The 19,209-nt window shown below is 35.9% G+C and overlaps 2 protein-coding genes across 3 annotated transcripts; one reads left to right on the plus strand and one right to left on the minus strand.

The window, feature by feature from the left end:
• Positions 1-2,230: 2,230 nt before the first annotated feature.
• LOC132311098 (uncharacterized) lies at positions 2,231-6,037 on the plus strand. Of its 2 annotated transcripts, none has more exons than XM_059808826.1 (2): positions 2,231-3,331; positions 5,589-6,037. In XM_059808826.1, the coding sequence occupies exons 1-2, from the start codon at positions 2,301-2,303 to the stop codon at positions 5,593-5,595; spliced, it is 1,038 nt and encodes a 345-aa protein (XP_059664809.1). In that variant the 5' UTR covers positions 2,231-2,300; the 3' UTR covers positions 5,596-6,037. The 2 variants fall into 2 exon arrangements, with proteins under 2 accessions (XP_059664809.1, XP_059664808.1); XM_059808825.1 differs by having other exon boundaries at positions 2,232-3,331; positions 5,608-6,037.
• On the minus strand, positions 5,416-8,734 carry LOC132311097 (probable galacturonosyltransferase 12). Its single transcript, XM_059808824.1, has 5 exons — positions 8,336-8,734; positions 7,281-7,336; positions 6,401-7,153; positions 6,006-6,308; positions 5,416-5,851 (listed from the first exon to the last, which is right to left on the minus strand). The coding sequence occupies exons 1-5, from the start codon at positions 8,550-8,552 to the stop codon at positions 5,567-5,569; spliced, it is 1,614 nt and encodes a 537-aa protein (XP_059664807.1). The 5' UTR covers positions 8,553-8,734; the 3' UTR covers positions 5,416-5,566.
• Positions 8,735-19,209: the final 10,475 nt, after the last annotated feature.

The raw sequence follows: 19,209 nt of genomic DNA on the forward strand, positions 1-19,209 counted from the left end.
CTTAACAACAATGTTCTTCAATGCTTAAAACATACTCAAGTGAATACACAACAAGTCTAAATCCATGATCTCAATATAGAAACAACTTCTAAAACATGATTAAATCCATGGAACAATAAGATATAGTTTAATTAAATAAAATTAATTAAACTCTCTAGATTTTAAATCATTTCCAAATGGCCTCCATATAATATATGTTAAAAGACATATCATGGTCATTATATATATTCATTCAAAAGCTTAGTTAGGCCAATGAAACTATAAAATAGATTTTAATTAAAGTCTCTAGAATTTCAAACTCAACCAAATGCTCTCAAATTAAACTATGTTAACAAATATGCCAAAACTTAATTTAAAATAAGCCCATGAGAATTAAACTTTCACAAAAGATAATTATTTAATAAAAAGTGTAATTCTTATTCAAATAATCCGAATTTAATATATGTTAACAAACATATTAAAGCCAAATTTTCTAGTATTCCACAATTCAAATCCAAGTTATACATCATCATGAAAATTTAATCTTATACAAAGAATTAAATATTACTAACTTTCTAGATTTGATACAAGGCATACATATATGTTGTAAAATCATGGGAAACACATAATACAATACACAAATAATCCTAAAATATCCCCTACCTCCATTTGAAATGAAATCTCAAATCCCCACTAAAATGAAAGTGCTCTAAATCCGACGAAACTTCTAGGTTTTGTCAGGGACAACACCACGAACATGAATCCCAAGGAAGCCCCATCAAAATCACATCTTGACTTCAAACCCGCCGGGTCCGAAAGAGTGGAATTTGAGCATACGCGCTCAAACGGAAAAACTCCGTGAACGAAAAAGATTCAAAATGAGAAAATATGAATAACGGAAGAAACGACGTAAAAAACTAAATCCCGAGCAGAGAGTTATGGCCTAAACTTGGCGCTAACTAGGGCCAAAAACCCTGAAAGTGGACAAAAATGACCAGAAGGAAATTCTATGAGTACACGACTCGACGAAAAGTGAAAATGAATCCCGTACGAGGATCCAGGCTCAAAACAAGGCATTTAGTAATAACTTTCATTAATTGCACAATGGCCCCTCCAAAAAGTGAAAACTACGAAACTGCCCCGGAATGAAAATATCTTCCAAAAAGATATTTTCTTAAAAACCCACACCACAAGAAAAGAAAAAGATTCTGAAGAACTATGCATCCATGCCCTTATGGACACCGAGAACATCCAGAGTACCTTTCTGCAAAAGTAAATATACGTATTTTGTAGAAACCACTTAGAATAAAGATACGTGAAGTCAGAAACCAACTCCGAACATAAAAAGTGAGGTTTAGCAATAAAATGACAAAATAAGGAAAATGACGAAATAGGGAAAATGACGAAAAGTAAATAGTGTCGAAAAACGAAGAATGTGAAAATGACTCGATCCTCAAAAGAAGTTGTCAATCCAAAAAAAAGAGTCTCGGAAACTATTTCTGAGCACTTGAGATGACACTAAATGATGAGAAACTGAACTCAGAAAGGAAAAGAACAATGGAAAAAAACATATCCGTGAAAATTTGAGAAAAGAAAGAAAGGAAAATAATCGGGTCATTACAAGTCCATTAATGAAAGTTAATGAAGTTTTTAGAGAGAGAAAGGAAGAAGACGACATTTTGAAAAAAGACAAGCGTATTTTGGATACAATATATAAATGTATTTATATATATGAAATACAATATTTAAAGTTTTTATATATAAAATACATGGGTGGTGAAAATTTAGTTACCCAAAATTTTTAATTGATGCGGCCAATTCTCCTTCACTTATTTCAAAATGATAGAAATAGCAAACTGTTTGACTTGAGGTGATTTTCACCCCAACAAAATACCTACAGATCTCTAAATTTATAGAATATTAAAAAGATAAAGATATGAATCAAATCCGTTTTTAGTGAATTAATGATTCTCCATTTAGAACCAACATCTAGGAGAATCAACAATACGATTCCGGAAGACATGGTCGATTTGGAAAGCACAACAAAGAACCAAGTTATTTTTATTATTATTTTTTTTTGAAAGGTACACAGAACCAAGTTCAAAAAAATTGGAGAAATTATTATATGATTTTTTAATTTAATTAATTTTTTTCTTTCTTTCTTGTAATTACTAATTGACACATAAAGCAAATGTGTCACCATTTTAGGTTTTGTGAGGCTGTCAATCTGTCTTACTCTCCTTATCCATATGGTTGCAAGTGGAACTCGCTTCTTAAACTCCTACTAGCTCTTTTGCTTACATTTGATGAACTGAAAGAAAATGGATTGTGATCTTCTCAAAATCCATTTACAAACCACTCTAACTTCAAAGCATTCATTCCAATTGCAACTAGCTAAAACTACTCTCTTCGCATCTTTCCCATTCTCTACACAGCAGCAGCATCACCACCAATACCATCTCTCCTCCTCCTCCTCCCCAAAACCCAAATCCAAATTCCTTCCTCTATCTGTCCAATGTTCTTCTTCTATCTCCTCTCCCACCCCACCCACCTCCAAAGCAGAAGCCATCCTCCAAGCCAAAACCTGCCTCTCCACCACCTTAGAAAAGCCCCTCAACAACCCCAAACTCACAGGTAAGCTCAAGAAACTGAAGCAGCCCAGGTTCCGAGTCGAGATACCCCTCATTGACGACTCGCCCGATTCGCTCTCCCAACTCGCTTTCGCGGTCTTTTCTGACATACCCATCAACAGAAAAGGCTCTCCGGTGAAGATCTCACTCGTATGGCCAAACCACTCGTTGACAGAATCTGCTGCTGATTCCTTTGTTTCTCAACTGCCAAACCGGCTTGAACACTTGTACATATCTTCATTGACCAACAACAGTGATACCACCACCAGCGTGTTGAATTCTGGTGATGTGGCAGTGTTTTTGGCGCCAGAGGCTTCACAGTTGGCTGTTATGAAAAGAATTACTGACATTTTGTACCCAAAGCCAGTGGTGATTTTCAACCCTGGATGGGGGTTTGAAGAGGAGGGCAGTTTTGGTGAGTTGAGTGGGTTTGTGGCCTCATTTGAGGTGGTATATTCATTTATGGGATTGGAGGTCAGAGGAATTTTGAATCAGAGAAAAGGAGTAATCTTCAAGTGTGTTAAAGATGGGGTTTTGAGCGGTGAGAGATGGACGGTTTTCGTTGAAGAAGGAGGGGAAATGAAAGTGATCTCCATGTTCAAGGCAAGGCCATCCATTGGGGAAGTTGAAAACGTTTTGTATAACTTGATGGCTATTAATTCCCCTATTACAAAGTCTGCCAAGTTTTTGAAGGATTTGGTTTCGAATGTAACCGGAAAAAAGTAAGTTCCTCAGTACTGTCAATTCATTCTATTCAAGTGCAATACTGCCATTACAACTTGGGGTATTTGTTTGTTGAAATGCCTTAGTGAATTCAATTGTTCCCAACTCTTGATAATTATTATTCAATACTCTTTTCGTACTTCGATTGTTAGGAAAAGGATGTTGTCAGTTCCGACTGCATTGTTCTGTTTCCTCATTACTTCTTGATATCTAGCATTACCATTGTGGCTTTGTTTTAGTTGCTGTCAACAGCTTTTTCCTAGTACAATTAGCAAGTTGTAGACCTATTATAGATGGTAAATGAACCTCTCTTTTTTTTTTTTTTCCCTGATTACTCTTTTTAATACTATTTGTTCATTCTTTCTTTTTTCTTAAATTTTAATTATTTCTCAGTATAATATGGTCTTAGAGATTGTTTGAAGTGAGACCTATAGGAATCATTTAATGGAAGGAGGGTGTGAAATTATTATGAAGTGAATACTCTTAAGAATTACAACATTCTTCCAAGAGGTAACCAAAGTAGTTTATAGAAGACCATAGTGGGTGGTTTTTTTTTTTTTTTTTTTTTTTTTTTTTTTTTTTTTTTTTTCCCTGCTGAGATTAGTAGGAGATAGGTTAGAGGCTAGGTCCCCTTTTCAATCCTTCTCAGCAGAAGGATTTGTCCCCTTCAGTGGTATAAAAATGGCAGACTGCTGTCATTGAGACAATGTGGCCTGTGCATTTGTTAGATTTGTCTAAGAAAAATGATAGTTGGAGAATCTGTGCTGTGGTTATTCAACTTAAAAATCGTACCTGTCTAATCTTTAACTGCAATTGGTAACTTGAAAATTGTGACAAATGGATACATGGAGCTATTCATTAATTTGTTTATGCTTTTAGAATTTAGACACATTAGATGTTTGCTTTGTGATACCTGTTAAAATCTTACCAAGAGATATCTCGTTGAAAATTCAAAAATGGTAGTTCCATTTTTGTGAGTTTGACAGGGGAAAGGGTGGTTAATTCAAAGGCCAGATTGAAGTCCTGAGAAAATTGAAGTAGCCTATTCTAGTTTCATGACAATTCCATCTTCTCCTTCTTCAATTATTATTGTTGTTGTTATTACTTCTTCTCTTAAGATGTTTGTTTGTTTGATAATTTTTTAATGTGGTTGCATTTAGTATTTCAGAGTTTAATTAATTAACATGGAGAAATGCGAAGGCAATATGTTTGTTAAGCATATCAGATGAGAGTTTCACTGGGTGGTAAGAACATAAGCAAACATGTCGCATTTATTTCCAGGAAGACCTGCTTGGAACTAAGAGGAGATCTAGCGTAAAAAATATCTTAGTGAACCTGAACATAATTAATTAAGTAACCGGCATATCAGAGGATGCTTATACTTGTGCTGTTTAAAGTTTTGATCTTTTTTTTTTTCTAATGTTTTAGGAACTACAGTCTAATTTATGTTCATCAAGTCCTGTGTTGGACTATGTTTTCTTTTGCATATATAATGTGTGGTGAGATAATGTGAAGTAGAGAGCCCCTAAGATTGAAATGTGTCTTATACTATAAAACTCATTGCCTACCACCCCCAAATGGTGTGGAAAACCATCTATAGTACATGAACGCCAAGTTTTGTTTGTACGCAATGAGCACCTATTATTGTCACCCTTAAAAGCCAAGATGAACTACAAATTTCTTCTACTCTTTAGTGTTCTTATTCAGGGGTTTTAGAAATTCAATGCTTGTTGCTTTCACCTAAATAACATCGGTTAGATGATCTTGGACTATAGACCAGATGTTGAAGAAGGTAGATTGCTCATTGCACTGGTGAGACTATCCTTCCTGTTACTGTTTTCGTTTCTCTTTGTTTCTACTATTTCTTTGAATTCTGTACTTGATAAGGCTCTGGTTCTAGATGAATGGTCCTCAGCTAGGTGCGTGAAATTAAGAATATCTTGTGTTGCATAAGACAATAAGTTTTTTCACAAATCTCTCTTATCTGTTACTTGCATAAAAACTTCATGGTTTAAAGCCTATAAAATCCTTTACTCAGGAAATGAAGAAAATAATTAAGAACACAAAACCACAAGCAAGGGAGTCAATAAAAATTGAAGTCTGGTGCTGTTTTCATCTCATGTGCAAAATCATGGACCTTGAATCCATGAAGAAATCTCTCCTGTTTCCAGCTTTTTCATGATTAAGCTCATACTTGATCATCATTATGCTCAATTTATTCACCACAATCAACGCTAAGATTCCCTAATATGGCAGCTTTTGATGAAATTGTCAGAAAAGTTGACATACTTGGTCCATAGAGGCCGAAGTTGGGGGAACACTACATCCAGCCAAGGTTTTGCTCGGCCATTGAAATGGATGACAGCGGCAGTTTCAGCATCTGAGATGCTCGTGTTGCCCTGGTACCCCAGTCCGAGCATGTGCCAGAACGGATCAATAATGTGGACGTGATCATGGAATGCTATTAGTCCCGGTGGCAATGTTCCTAGCTGCCACAAACTTAAATCGGATTTCAAGTTCTGTAAGGAGAGGAACAGGTATACTTGTTAGAATGCAACTTTGATTTTGCAATAGACTACCAATTATTCTGAGTTCTAGCCAGATGAATTCAATAGTCATGTAAGTATCTGGAAAATCACATGATTAATGTGATATAACAATATGGAATTTTACCTCTTCAATCCAGTAATGATATGTTTGGCTTATGTTAGTCTTCCTCCAAGCCTCGAGATCAAAGATATTCATGCCGTATGCCCATGCACATTCATTAGGATCAAAATTGTTCTTTATCAAAGGGTGAGAGAAGTTCAAATAGCTCTTAAACCGTTTTGACATTACAAACTTGTCATGTCCCCTACACGTTTCTACAGCTCCATTGACCTTCCCATTCATGTCAACGTCCCAAAGAGGGGAAAGATCAGTTTGAACCACAATGTCATCGTCCAGAAACACTACCTTGTTAAGACTAGGAAACAACTGCAAAGCAAATGCAGCTGTTGTGATTAAACAAAACACCATCAGGACTAACTATAAGAAAAAATAGCTTATGATCAGAACTTGGGATTTACCTCCGGTAGATATATCCGAATGTGATTCATCAGCGAATTGTACTTGGGGCTAAGCGCTTGCAATTTCGCTGCAATGACATGAGGCTTTTCAGTGTGATTTGCAACAATGGCCGATGAACCGCCTCTAAACTTTGACCGAACTTGTTGGTCTTTCTCCATGGCTTCCAAAACAGGGACCTTCCCCTTGGTGAACCAATCAAAATGGTGCAGTTCCTTTACCTCAATGACTGCAGGGATCAAAGGGTGCAAAGAGAACCATGCCTGCATGGGAGAGTAGGTCTTTTTATCTGTGATTATGTGAAGGACAACCTTTTCAGGGTGCAACGAGTTCTGAACGAGTGATGATGCAACGACGGATGCAGCAAGGATGTTGTCAGAGGCGAGCACGAAGTGGAATAAGGAGTTGTCGACTAGGGAGGGGACAAGTTCCGGCAAGGGGAGCTGGAGGCGGGCATTGGCGTTGGTGGAGTGCTCATTGGCTAGGTTTAGGGCAAGGCAGTGGAGCTGTTTCGGGATGCTGCTGGACGCCACGTGCCGGTACAGGTATTCTTGGATTTTGGCTGTCCTAGTCCTCTGCTCAAAGAGGGTGACCATAGCTCTAAGCTTGAGAGCAAAAGTCTTTGCACCTAGTTTTCTGTCTTTTATTTCAGCAACAAACTCTTCTAATGTCTGAGGAACCTGATCAGCTGCTCCTAATTGTATTTCATCTTGGCTCATTGGTTCTTCCAGGATTTCAAATATCACTTCTGGAACCTATCAGAAATCAAATAATGCTAAAACATGATCAGTACTAGTACAGAAAGAAAGTGATTAAATTAATTAATTAGAGGATCTCAAGTTATTTAATACAATTCGAAATTAAGATCAAGGGATTGATTACAGTTGATTCAATATTTCTGCCAAGAATCCTTGGTCCTAGTCTTTTCCCCAAGCAACCTGTCATCATAAGATCAGTTGCAAAATGATATCAGAAATTGTAATCACACACATTGGTAAAATTAGCGTTCTCAATTTGAGAGCATCGTTATATATAAGAGAAAAATTACAAATATGAAAAGAGAATAAAAATCAAATCCCTAAACAAAAGCCTAAACATTAACCTATAATGAAGACCCAATAAATCTGTCACAATCATCGAGTCAACTTATAGATATGATTTCCAATACTTCCCTTCAAGCTGTAGGGAATATATCAACCAAACTCATATATATTAAGACGTAAAACAACTGTATCCTTACCACAATAAGATTGCAATGCTACCTAACACACCAGCAGTCCAAATAAGGCAATAAATGTTGTTGGAGATATGGAAACGGCAAACACCATGCTACCTAAACAAGGCACAAATAGCACCTAGAGACTCTTAGCACATGTCAAATGCTAAAGGGATATCCCCAAAAAATGGGTCTTAACTTGGGAGAAGAGCCTCCCTACACCGGTGCGATCCATCCTAGAGATGAAAAAGATCCGAACAACACCAAGAAAAGGGCCATGCAATATTCTCTTGGGCCAAAACACAGAGCTCCAACAAAAACAAACGACGAAAGAGAAATCTGAAAAATGACGCCATGAGATGGCATGGTGGCTGAAACTTGGATCACCGCCGGAGATGAGGCTTATGCCGCCATCTCCGACAGTGGCTCTGATACCAAATTGAATTATATGATAGGTGGCTCTAATACCAAAAGGTAAAATTAGTGTTCTCAATTTGAGAACCTGACTATCATTATATACAAAAGGAAAATTACAAACATGGAAAGAGAATAAAAATCAAATCAGAATAAAAATCATATTTTTAAACAAACGCCTAAACATTAGCCTATAATGAAAACCCAATAAATCTGCCATAATCATCGAGTCAACTTATAGATATGATTTCCAACACACACACACACATATATAAAGAGAGAGAGAGACGGATTAAAATGTAGCTACCTAAGGTAGAGCAAGTCCGGCTGTGTTCATCAATGGTATGATCCATTGCCGTTAACACAAAGACGAACCGAAGAAGAAAGGTAAAGAAGAGAAGTGAATACAAAACCATGCGACACGACACTCGTCTTGAGCCAACCTTTACTTTGATGAATTCTTTAACACCTTTAGATGGGAATACTGTTACATGCCGCAAACTTGGCGATATGTGAACCTGCATATTTCGAGTTGGTTCTTTAATTGGTGGCGGTCTCTAACTATTCATTTGGCAATCACTCAAACAAGAACTGAGTTTTGAATGAATTGCAAGAAGCCACGAAGAGTAGATGCAGCTAGTAAAAGGAAGGTCTGGATATTGGTGCATGTTTACATTGTTTAGTGTTGCTATCGATCACCTAACCTTGCTTAGCATTTGGGTTATATATATTTATATATATACATCAAATTTTACTGGGTATTTTATTTTTGAAGTTGTTGGAGGGAAAGAGACTTTGTCTTGATTTTGAAGAAGAAGAAATGTACGTTGAGAGAGAGAGGGGGTTGTAATTGTTTGGTATCGCTGCTATCGCATAGGTTTGCCTAAACATGAAGTATTTGAGAATATATATATATATATATATACACGTGGATCAATAACATGTGTGTTTGGGCTTTTGACGGAACAGAACTTCTAAATGGAAAATGACACACTCTCTGTCCTCTCCAAGGAGGGTGACAGAGAAAGGTGGGGCTTGTTGTTGGTCTGTTTGAGTGAAATTTACAGGAACAATATGATTTTATTTCTTTGAATAATACTATTGATTTTAGGATTGTAGTTAATTTTTCCCTTTCATGAGAGGGCTTTTTGTCACAAAAATACTAATAATACAATTAGAATAATGACATGTGTCAATTTTGAATTTATAATAAATTACATTGACCTCTCTTGAAGTTTGGACAAATTACATATGAATTAAACGTTTGGCCTTTATTACTCTGACTTATCCTAAAAGTATAAAATATCTTTATACCCTTCTCTAATTTAATAATAGTTTAACAAAAAAATCTATCAAACAACAAAGACGCTATTACCCCTTCTTTTTTTCTTCGTTCTTTTTTTTTTTTTTTTTTTTTTTTTTTTCATCTTGTAAACATTATATTATCCTAACTATTATTTTTTTGGGAAAAAAAAAAAAAAAAAAAAACATCATCAAACCCTAAAAGAGAAACCTACTCAAATGTCATTAATAAAAAAATTCACTTTTGTAAAATTTAATAATATAATATTAGTATGAAAATTGACTTTACATTTCAATGGCATTGCATGGTATTTTTGTCTTTCATATCAAAATATAAGGTTATTAAGGTCTTTTAATAAAAGGAAATGACAACTTAATAATTTTTTGAATTTTCATTAACGGCGAGGTGTCGTTGATCATACTCGTCAAATCTTAAGAAAGGTTAAATTAATAAAGGCTAAACGTTCTACCCGTATAATTTTTTCAAACCTCAGTGAATGAATTTAAAATATATATAAACAATAAAAATATTGAAGAGTCTTAATTTTTCTAATCTTATATCTTAATTTTAATTTGACAGAAGTGAAACATTAATCCAAAAATATCATGGTGGTTGTTAAGGTGGTACCCGACTTTCATTTCTGATAATTTAATATTGATTTCCGACAAATTAGAGATGGGTGTAATTTAGAAAAAAAAAAAAAAAAAAAAAAAAAAAAAAAAAACAAACAGAAGGAGGAGGAGGAGGAGGGATATATTGTTAGTGCCATTGATATCTGAATTTGATTTGAGAAATAGTGAGAGTCAAATTGCCTCCTCCTGTTCCTGCTCCAGCCAGTCCCAGGAAAGGAAACCCGTGCCTTTAGATGTTATTAAGGATACTACAGTTTCTCCTACTCCTAATGTGTTGAGATTTGTATGCTGTGATATAACAAATTTTTACTTGGATTGTATAGATATTATTTCTTATTTGAAATGATATTTATATATTATATACTTGGTGAATGATAATGTATTATACTTTCGATTCGTGATAAAATTGATTATGTCCACTTGATTGCAAGAGATATTTATATGTATTTAATGACAATCAATACAAGAATATAAATAGCGATGGTAATTAAGGATAGACTCTTAATTAATTAAGACTTTAACCGGATCCGCAATAGGTTGGGATATATTACAAGAGCCGTTGTATGCAATTGCTCTCAATCATAATCATTGTCATGTTATTTGACTCTCAAGCATGAGAGAATTACAAACACTTTTATTAATTAATAATTACTTTAATTTGTTTAGCGAAACCTCCGGGATCCTATGACCGACAATTTAGATAATTATGTAATTAATAGTTAAAGAGTTATATTCTCGATATTTGCATCGTTGTTACTTGTATTTATTTCGATTTGGTTATGGTTGATCACAAAGTAAATTCGAAATCCTTTGTGTATTTTAGACAAAATGATTTTTATGAATTTACTTACTAAATTATTATTTTTTGTTAAACAAATGTTTTATATGATCAAACTGGGAAATAATCAAGGAACCAAAATAAATATATTAATAGTGCGGTCATATTGATGGCTTTAATTATTCGATAGCTAATTATGCATAGAGAGGTCAAAGTGCAACATTGACTTAGTGATTATTTACTATTTGATTGGAGGTCAATTAATTTCTTTTAGTAGAATAGAAATTAATTTATGAATTAATTGAATTGGGTCCATGGTAGTTGGATCAGGTCAATTATTAATTCATTAGAACCAAAAAAATATTAAGGTCAAAGGATTCTCTCACCTATAGCTCAACTTAATATTGGAGGCCCATTTAATTAGAGATAACACTTAAATTATAGAGATTGATAAATACTTTTGACATGTATGTACACTATATGATTATATATACATATGACTATGTATTGCTTAGTAAGCTTTTTTGGCATCATAAGTATGTGCCAATAATCCCTATGTTCGATCCCTACTCGCTATACTCACATATACTTGTTGATACACTCAGCCAAGGTATCAAAATTTAGATGTTTATAAGTGGCAATTGGGACATTAACTTTTAGATTTATAAAACCACTAAACAACTATACATTAGTACAGCGAGTAGGAATCGTCTACTAGAATTATTGGCTTGGAATGAACTTAATATCAATGAGCATGAGATTGAAAAGATAGTGAATGGTTTAATTATACTAATGGTGATTTTAAACTATGTAAGCATACAAATGAAATAAGGTATTAAGGTAATAAGGAGAGTGGCTTAGGGTATAAACGAAAAAAAATATTTTCAATCACCCACTATCCTGAAAAAAAAAAAAAAAAAAAAAAAAAAAAAAAAAAAAGAAAGAAAGAAAAAAGAGAGGACCGAAAAATGAAAAAGGGACACATTGTCACAAAAATGACAGTTCACATGTATGTGTATAATTCTGCATATACAAATGAAAAAGGGACACATTGTCACAAAAATGACAGTTCACATGTATGTGTATAATTCTGCATATACAAACTTAGTCCCTAAGAAATGTGAATTGTCCAACATTCTCTCAATAGGACAACAATGCACGTATCTGTCATGTGTATTACACACTTATATAGACCAAAATGCCCCTGTGAAGGACACTTGTCAACATATAGTAAAATATTATTTTTGCTGCTTGTGTGTATTCAAGTAAACTGAATTTCTGAGCTCTGTAAAAACAATGTAGCAGCTGATACATATATATAATAGTCAGACACATATGTGAAATGACTAGAATATCCTTAGTAAAAATACACAGTACGCCAGCAATATAACTGTGTTTGGTCTGTAACCATGGTCTGTAACACAATGTAACTTGCTTAATTACTTTGAAATGAGCTCTCTCATATGTAAAAGGACCATACTGCCATTATGCATCCCTGAGATAACCTGAGCACACCAGAAACCATGGTATACCACTGTAGTAAACCTGTAATCATATTTTTTACATTTAAACAGGGTATACCCTAGATCAAATGTGGGACCAACAAAAAGTGACAACTCCAATCCTCATGGGCCTCCAATATTAAGTTTGGCTATTGGTGAAAATTCTTTGGGCTTACTTGTGACGACCCTGAATTTTACAAACCCAATGTGTCTTGTGATGAAGCGGATCCAAAAATGCGAAAACAAAACAAAAACAAGTCTTTAGAGATGTACGTCATCCCTAAGACACAAGAATGGCCTTCCGTGGAGTCCCGTGACTCAGCGGAAGCAAGACCGAAGTTAAGGTTTTAAAACCCTCCAAGGAATGAACCAAGGGCAAAATGGTCATTCCAAACTGAAATGAGTGCCACCGTACACACCATTGGAAAGAAAACAAAAAATAAACAAAGATAGACTCAAGAATCACTTGATTTGGAGTTCGGACGACAAAGATATCAAGTCCCGAAGTCAAAGGAAGAGAAACCCCCAAAGAATCCCCTCCCGGTTGAAACCAAATCCTAAAACTATCTCACTAAAACTTAAATATCTCAAGGTACAAGTGGAATCTGGAACTGTAATTGGTACCATTGGAAATCTTATTTCGACGCAGTCATTTTAGACTCAAGAATGGATCAATTCGGAGTTAAAACGAAAGAGATATGGCTATTTGAAGTCGGAGGGTCAAAGCTGAGTCAACCTAAAAAAGGGGGCTTGGAGTGCTTGTCCAAGAGCTATGAGCGCTCGTCCAAGCCATCCTTCCAGACGAGTGCTCATCTGACATTCGTGCAACACTCCTAGTTAGGCCTGAGCCCACTACCCCAAGTTGGAGTGCTCATCCGTTGCTAACGAGCACTCGTTCGATGCCTAATGCACCAAACCAGCCAACTTAAAATGTGATTTTGAGGTCTTTAAGGGATTTTTTTTGGAAAAAAAGTTGTGAAGTGAACCCTCCTAAATTCATGTTTTCTGGTCAACCATGTCAAGACTAGAATTTATTTTTCAAGGGAAATACCTAAAATGCCCTTTAAACCAAATTTGCAAAGAAAAATGCAAAATGAGTCCAAAGGGTACTCAAATCACCAAGGAAGAGGTTTTGCCCAAAAACAATCATGCACACAGATGTAACTTACCTATTAGGCTGTGCTACAATGATCAACGGCTTTAAAATACCGCCAATGCAAAATATGACCTACCTAAACCCCAATGCGGAAAAAATCCCCTTTAAAGGCAAAATATGCAACAACCAGACCTAAATGCAATCAAAAGACCATTTAGCCCTTGGCCACACGTCATGCATATTAAATGAGTGCTAGTAAGTGTGCTTGTGCACACTTTGTACCACCCGAATTGAAAATTGACCGCTATAACCTCGCATTTTCCTATTTTTGCCCAAAAATGCAATACATGAAACCAAAATGCAAAAATGAAAACGAAATGGTGTTTGGCCCTTGGCCACACCTCATACATATTAGATGAATGTCAAATAATAAATTCCATATATAATGCACACTTCGGTGCGAAAATGATATGCTAAAACCATTGATATTCATATTATTCTCATTTAAGGCAAAATTCTATATTTATTACATTTATGTGTGATAAACGCTGAAAAGTGCGCATTTAAACCATTTAAACTTGAGTATTTTAGGACCTTATTCTATCTTATTTTCCCGTTTTACTCTAATTTCATATTATTTCCCTTTTCAGGCACTTATCCCCAAAATAAGTTAATTCAGCTGAATTAGAGGATAAAAGATGCAATCTCAAGCTTAGTGGAAGAAATGAACAAAGTGGAAGCAAAGTGATGGAAAACAGCCTTCTTCAATCGATTGAACCAAGCTCCGATCGATCACACAGTGATCGTTCCCACCATGCCAAGATGGATTGAGCCTTTTGTCCTTATCCTCAGGAAATTTCCCTCTTTGATTGATCCAACATTCCTTCGATCGATCGGATATTTTTGATCTTATCCCCACCTACGACTTTTGTCTTTTTCCCAAAATATCCTGAAAATATCTCGGCTTTGCCATTATTCTAAAAAGGTGCTGCCATAGTTCGATCAATCGAACCAACCTAGTGATTGATCGAACCTCCTCAAGTGCGAGAAAAACAGAGTTCTAGCCAATTAAAAGGTGTACTCGTGGTGCAATCATTTAGAGGTCCTATTACACGAGGTCTGACTATTGGGTGTTATATTTGAGCTACCTATATAAGGATTTTAGCCATTTTTGTATCATAACGACTTTAGAAAGGAACCATATACAATAGAGAGGTAGGAGAAGTCTAGAGATCAAGAAAGAGATACACACCATTTAAGAGAGTTCGTCCACTCATCTAGGGTTTCCATCAAGGAGAAGAAGATCATTTCCACCGTGGAGATAGCCCTTGAGGGTTAGATGATTACATCAATGAGTGGCTAAACCATTCTCTTGGGGCTAGAGATAGCCCTAAGCATGCCTCATAAACTTTAATGTTTTGTAATTAAAGAGGATTTGTGTTGTAATTATTGTCTTGACATTTTATATATACATATGAATCTTGTCTCTACAATGATTTGTGTGGCTTAATACTTTCAATTGATCATTTAATTCTATCCATATGTCTATATATGCTATGATGAATGTTCATATATTTATTTCTACATTTTGTGGCATTGTGGTTTATTTGATGGTTCATACTTATTTCTTGATGGATTGTACCACACTCTTAGCTTAATCTTCATGTCACTAGCTTAGTTGTAGTGTAGTTGCCTTATTTTCTTAGATAGGTGGACAATCCATGCTTGTTGTTTGATGTTCTATACTTATGAATGCAAGTAGTATATTCTCTAATTTGATGATGTGCATTGATTGTGGACTTAAAGGAAGGAATAATGGCTTAATTTTATATGTTTTGTTACTCACTAGTTTGGCTAGATAATGTATACTTAATTAGTTATCCATACTTGTTTATTCAATTAATGACACACACTTGTATTGCAACACATAATCCCTCTCATTCATTAAATATTGAGTGTTTAAGAAGGTGATATTTGGTGGTGACCTCTAAGTCCCAAGACCCGTCTCTTATATTCTCTACATTTCATTCTATTTCAATTGTTTTACTTTACATCATTTAGTTTACATTTTAGTTTAATTAACCAATCAAAACATCTTTGATCACTCGACCTACTAATCCAACATTGATTTCCAAGCTAAATACACTCTATTTCCCTTAGGACGATCCTTACTCACCCTAACTATATTTATAGTTAAAAGTGGTAGTGGAAATCTCTAAATTTAAACTTGGCCACACTACACACTCTTTTTGCAACTTTGGATGCATTGACAACGGGCATAACCAAGTTTTGGCGCCGTTGCCGGGGATTTGGCACCGTCGTATTTTGGAAATCAATTTAAAATTACTACTCTTTCGATCATGTTTTTATTTTTATTTTATTTTGGTTACTTATTGTGTTTGTTCTTGATTGGTTAGGTGAATTGAGCCAAGAAAGTGAAGTAAAGGGAAATTCAAAAGCAAAGAGGCAAACTAAGCTAAGAAAGAACACAAAAGGCTAAAAATAAAAAATTAAAAAATTGCAAAGCAAAGTAAGGAAAAAATTGAAAATAAATTGAAGTTACTTAAATACCCTTTATGAGCCTTTCTAAACTCTTTCCTAGTTAAATCGTCGGCCCCGTGGAGGCAAGTCTTTAATTGCTAGTTAAATCGTGAGCCCACATAGAGGCAATTTATTTTTCTTGCACATTGTTCAAAGCATGGGAGTATGGGATAAATATTAGTGGAGGTTTGTCAATTGACTTGTTGCGGAGGAGTAGTCTTGTCATATTCTTATTGTGATTTGTTTGTTTTGATAGTGCATATATGGTCGTTGATGAGCGCCGAATAATGTATATTCAAGCGCCCTAAATTACATTAACAAAGTCCAGTTATTAATTATTTTATGTAGATTAACTCCAATTCTATGTTTTTATGCATTTTCAGGTTCATTGGCCAAAATGGAACAAGAATAAGGCCTTGTGGAGTCTTGAGCAACAAAAGGGTGCCAATGCTGAATTCTGGCAGCAGTAGAGCCTGGTCTTTGCTTGCCATTTTGACCTTCCAAACTCGAGATCTGGACTTCCTTCATAACATGAAAGATTTAGAGCTCTGAATCAGCTTTCCAAAGCTTCAAGTGGTTCATCATTCGGAGTTCGGAGCAGAGAGTTATGATCTTCACAACAGAGGTGCGCAGAACTGCCTGGCAGCACTGATGTACTGCCTTTCTCCCCATTTTCGACCAACCAGACTTGAGATTTGGGTCTTCATCAAAACATGAAGTTTTTAAAGCACTGAATCAGCTCTCCAAAGCTTCAAACAGATCGTCATTCGGAGTTCGGGGCACAAAGTTATAGCAGTTTTCCCAAAATAGGTCAGCACTGAGCAAGAGGAGCATGTTACACATTGCACTAAGTTAGAGTGCTCGAAGTCACCAAGCGTGCGCTCGAAAATCAGGCAGAATGCCCTTCGGAAATGGCTCATTTCAGCCCACTTGCACATTGGATTCCTCAATGCCATCTTCCCTCTTTATGAAGTGGTTGGAGGTGTCCCTTGGAGGAGAGAGGGTATGGTTGGAGCATAAAAGGCTACCCAAAGGCCACATATAGGATTAAGCTTCATTTTGCAAGATTAGAGGAGAGAGAAGAGAGCAAGGAGGGTGTGTTCTTGAAGCCAAAGGAAGGGAGCTCGAAAATGGCTTATTCTTCCAATCTTCCTTCTTCCATTTTTGTATCCATGGATAACTAAACCTCCATCTAGGGAGGTGATGAAGCTCTCTCTTGTAAGCATGCTTTAATTTCATCTAATTTGGGGAATGATTCATGTACATGGTAGTTTCATGATTTAGAGCACTTACACTTGTTGTAATGGATTTCAATGCCTATAAATGATCATGTTGAGTTCTTATCTTGTCTTAGATTTTATCCTCTCATGATTATATAACTTGCATCTTCATAGTGAGAATGGAAATGAAATTGTGAAATGGGTTTAAAGGCATGTTGTATGAGAAATTTGTTAATCCATAGCTTAAGACTTCCTTTTGATGGATTAATCTTGTATCTTGACTTCATGTGCTATTACCATAGTGATTAAGGGGTTTGATGGTCCCTAGCTTAGTGAGCATGTTATGGCTACACCTAATCTAGGTAGTTCTAGCATGTGGCTCTTTGAGGGATTATACTTAAATCTTGATCCTATGATTTTCTTGAGGATAATGTAGCAATCTAGTATTACTACATATCATTGCCATGTAGTGAAATTGTTTCCCAAGTTAATAGAAATTTAGTATGTTTATAGGATTGGTGGTGAATTCACTTCCCTAGACCTCCTTTTCTAGACTTCTTCTTCTTAAATTCCTTGCATTTATTTCTTTAAGCACATTTCAATTCTAGTGACTAAGTGACAAACCAACAAAACTCTATATACCCCCTCATCATTCTAAAAGTAATCTAGACTCTTAGGTTGCCATAGACTAGCGCAGTTCCAGTGGTTCGACTTACCCGACCAATAGCCCTATTTTACAATGATTCGTGCTATTGCGAAGGTTGATGTTAATTGACCAACCGATCAATTTTTGGCGCCGTTGCCGGGGACTACAAACGGTTTAGCAACCGAAGTTTCTAGGGTTAAATTTAGTTTGATTGTGAATATTGTGTCTTGTGAATATTCCTTGTGTGTTTTGACCACCTTTGTGTTTTAAGTGTTGTAAGATTCTAGGGACTCGAAGCTCGCCGTGGGAATGCTAGCAAATTGTAAGTCTAGAGGACCCCAGGTAAGTCTCGTGACTTCTAGTTTCGAGTTGTGAATATTGTGCATGTGTTAAATTTAGTTTTAGTTTAGTTGTGACGCCCTTGTTGAGGCTCTTATCCTGTTTAAATTTTGTGTTAAAGCATCGGTCCTTGTCGTGGCCATTTACATTTTCCGTCTTGATAATTGAGGAGAAAGGGAACATCGTATGTGGAGTTGTGGTTGATGAATTGCTTTGTTGAGTATATGCTTTATTGTTGATGTTCGGTCGTAGGTCACTTTCCTTACCCACAATCGATTCGCCCATTGATATCAATTCTCTTGAAAGAACTCTTAGACGGAACCTTAGGGAACCCACTCTTACAAGGGACCTTGAAACTGAATTCAATATAATGGGGGATAACGTAGGAAATCCGGGGAATGAAAGGGCTGAAATTCCTAATATCGAGCCAATGACTCTTAGAGATCATTTCATCCCTACCACCTATGCTTCTCCATCTTGCATAGTGATGCCAAACATCGATGCAGCTCAATATGAGATCAAGTCTAGTACCATTCAAATGCTTCCATCATTTCATGGCTTTGATAATGAAGATCCATACAAGCATCTTGATGAGTTCCTTGAAATCTGTTCAACCATCCGGTTGAGAGGTTTTCCGGACAATGCACTTCATCTCCATCTCTTCCCATTCTCCCTAAAAGATAGGGCAAAATATTGGTTGAACTCCCTCGCTCCCAACTCTATTACTTCTTGGGCTCAATTGCAACAAGAATTTCTTAAGAAGTATTATCCGGTGAGTAAAACCAACCAAATGAGGCGTTCCATTCTAAGCTTTTCTCAAGTTGATGGAGAACAACTCCACGAGACTTGGGAAAGGTTACAAGATCTTCTTCGGAAGTGTCCTCATCATTTGATCCCAAAATGGCAATTAGTGCAAGCTTTCTATGCCGGCTTGACCGAAACCCATAGATTCATGGTTGATTCTTCTTGTGGTGGGATGTTCATGTCCAAGAATGCGGATGAGGCTTGGACCTTACTTGAGAATTTGAGTGAAAATTCACTTCAACACAATTCTCGTAGGGCTCCGACCGCAATCACTCCAAGCAACACCAACCCTTGTCAACCAAAGTCAATAAGGGAGGAAT

The sequence above is a fragment of the Cornus florida genome, unplaced genomic scaffold (genome assembly GCF_030987335.1).
Source record: "Cornus florida cultivar Cherokee Brave unplaced genomic scaffold, ASM3098733v1 CherokeeBrave_3.0.0_Hap2_Chr06, whole genome shotgun sequence".
Classification (NCBI taxonomy): domain Eukaryota; kingdom Viridiplantae; phylum Streptophyta; class Magnoliopsida; order Cornales; family Cornaceae; genus Cornus; species Cornus florida.

Excerpts from the sequence above, each read along its gene's own strand:
- LOC132311097 (XM_059808824.1), bottom strand. The coding sequence starts at position 8,552 with ATGCAGGTTCACATATCGCCAAGTTTGCGGCATGTAACAGTATTCCCA. Across the intron at positions 7,337-8,335 it reads CCGGACTTGCTCTACCTTAG|GTTGCTTGGGGAAAAGACTA; the intron begins GTAGCTACATTT and ends TTATGATGACAG. Across the intron at positions 6,309-6,400 it reads TTCGGATATATCTACCGGAG|TTGTTTCCTAGTCTTAACAA; the intron begins GTAAATCCCAAG and ends TTTGCTTTGCAG.
- LOC132311098 (XM_059808825.1), top strand. The coding sequence starts at position 2,301 with ATGGATTGTGATCTTCTCAAAATCCATTTACAAACCACTCTAACTTCA. Across the intron at positions 3,332-5,607 it reads TCGAATGTAACCGGAAAAAA|AAAAGTTGACATACTTGGTC; the intron begins GTAAGTTCCTCA and ends TGAAATTGTCAG.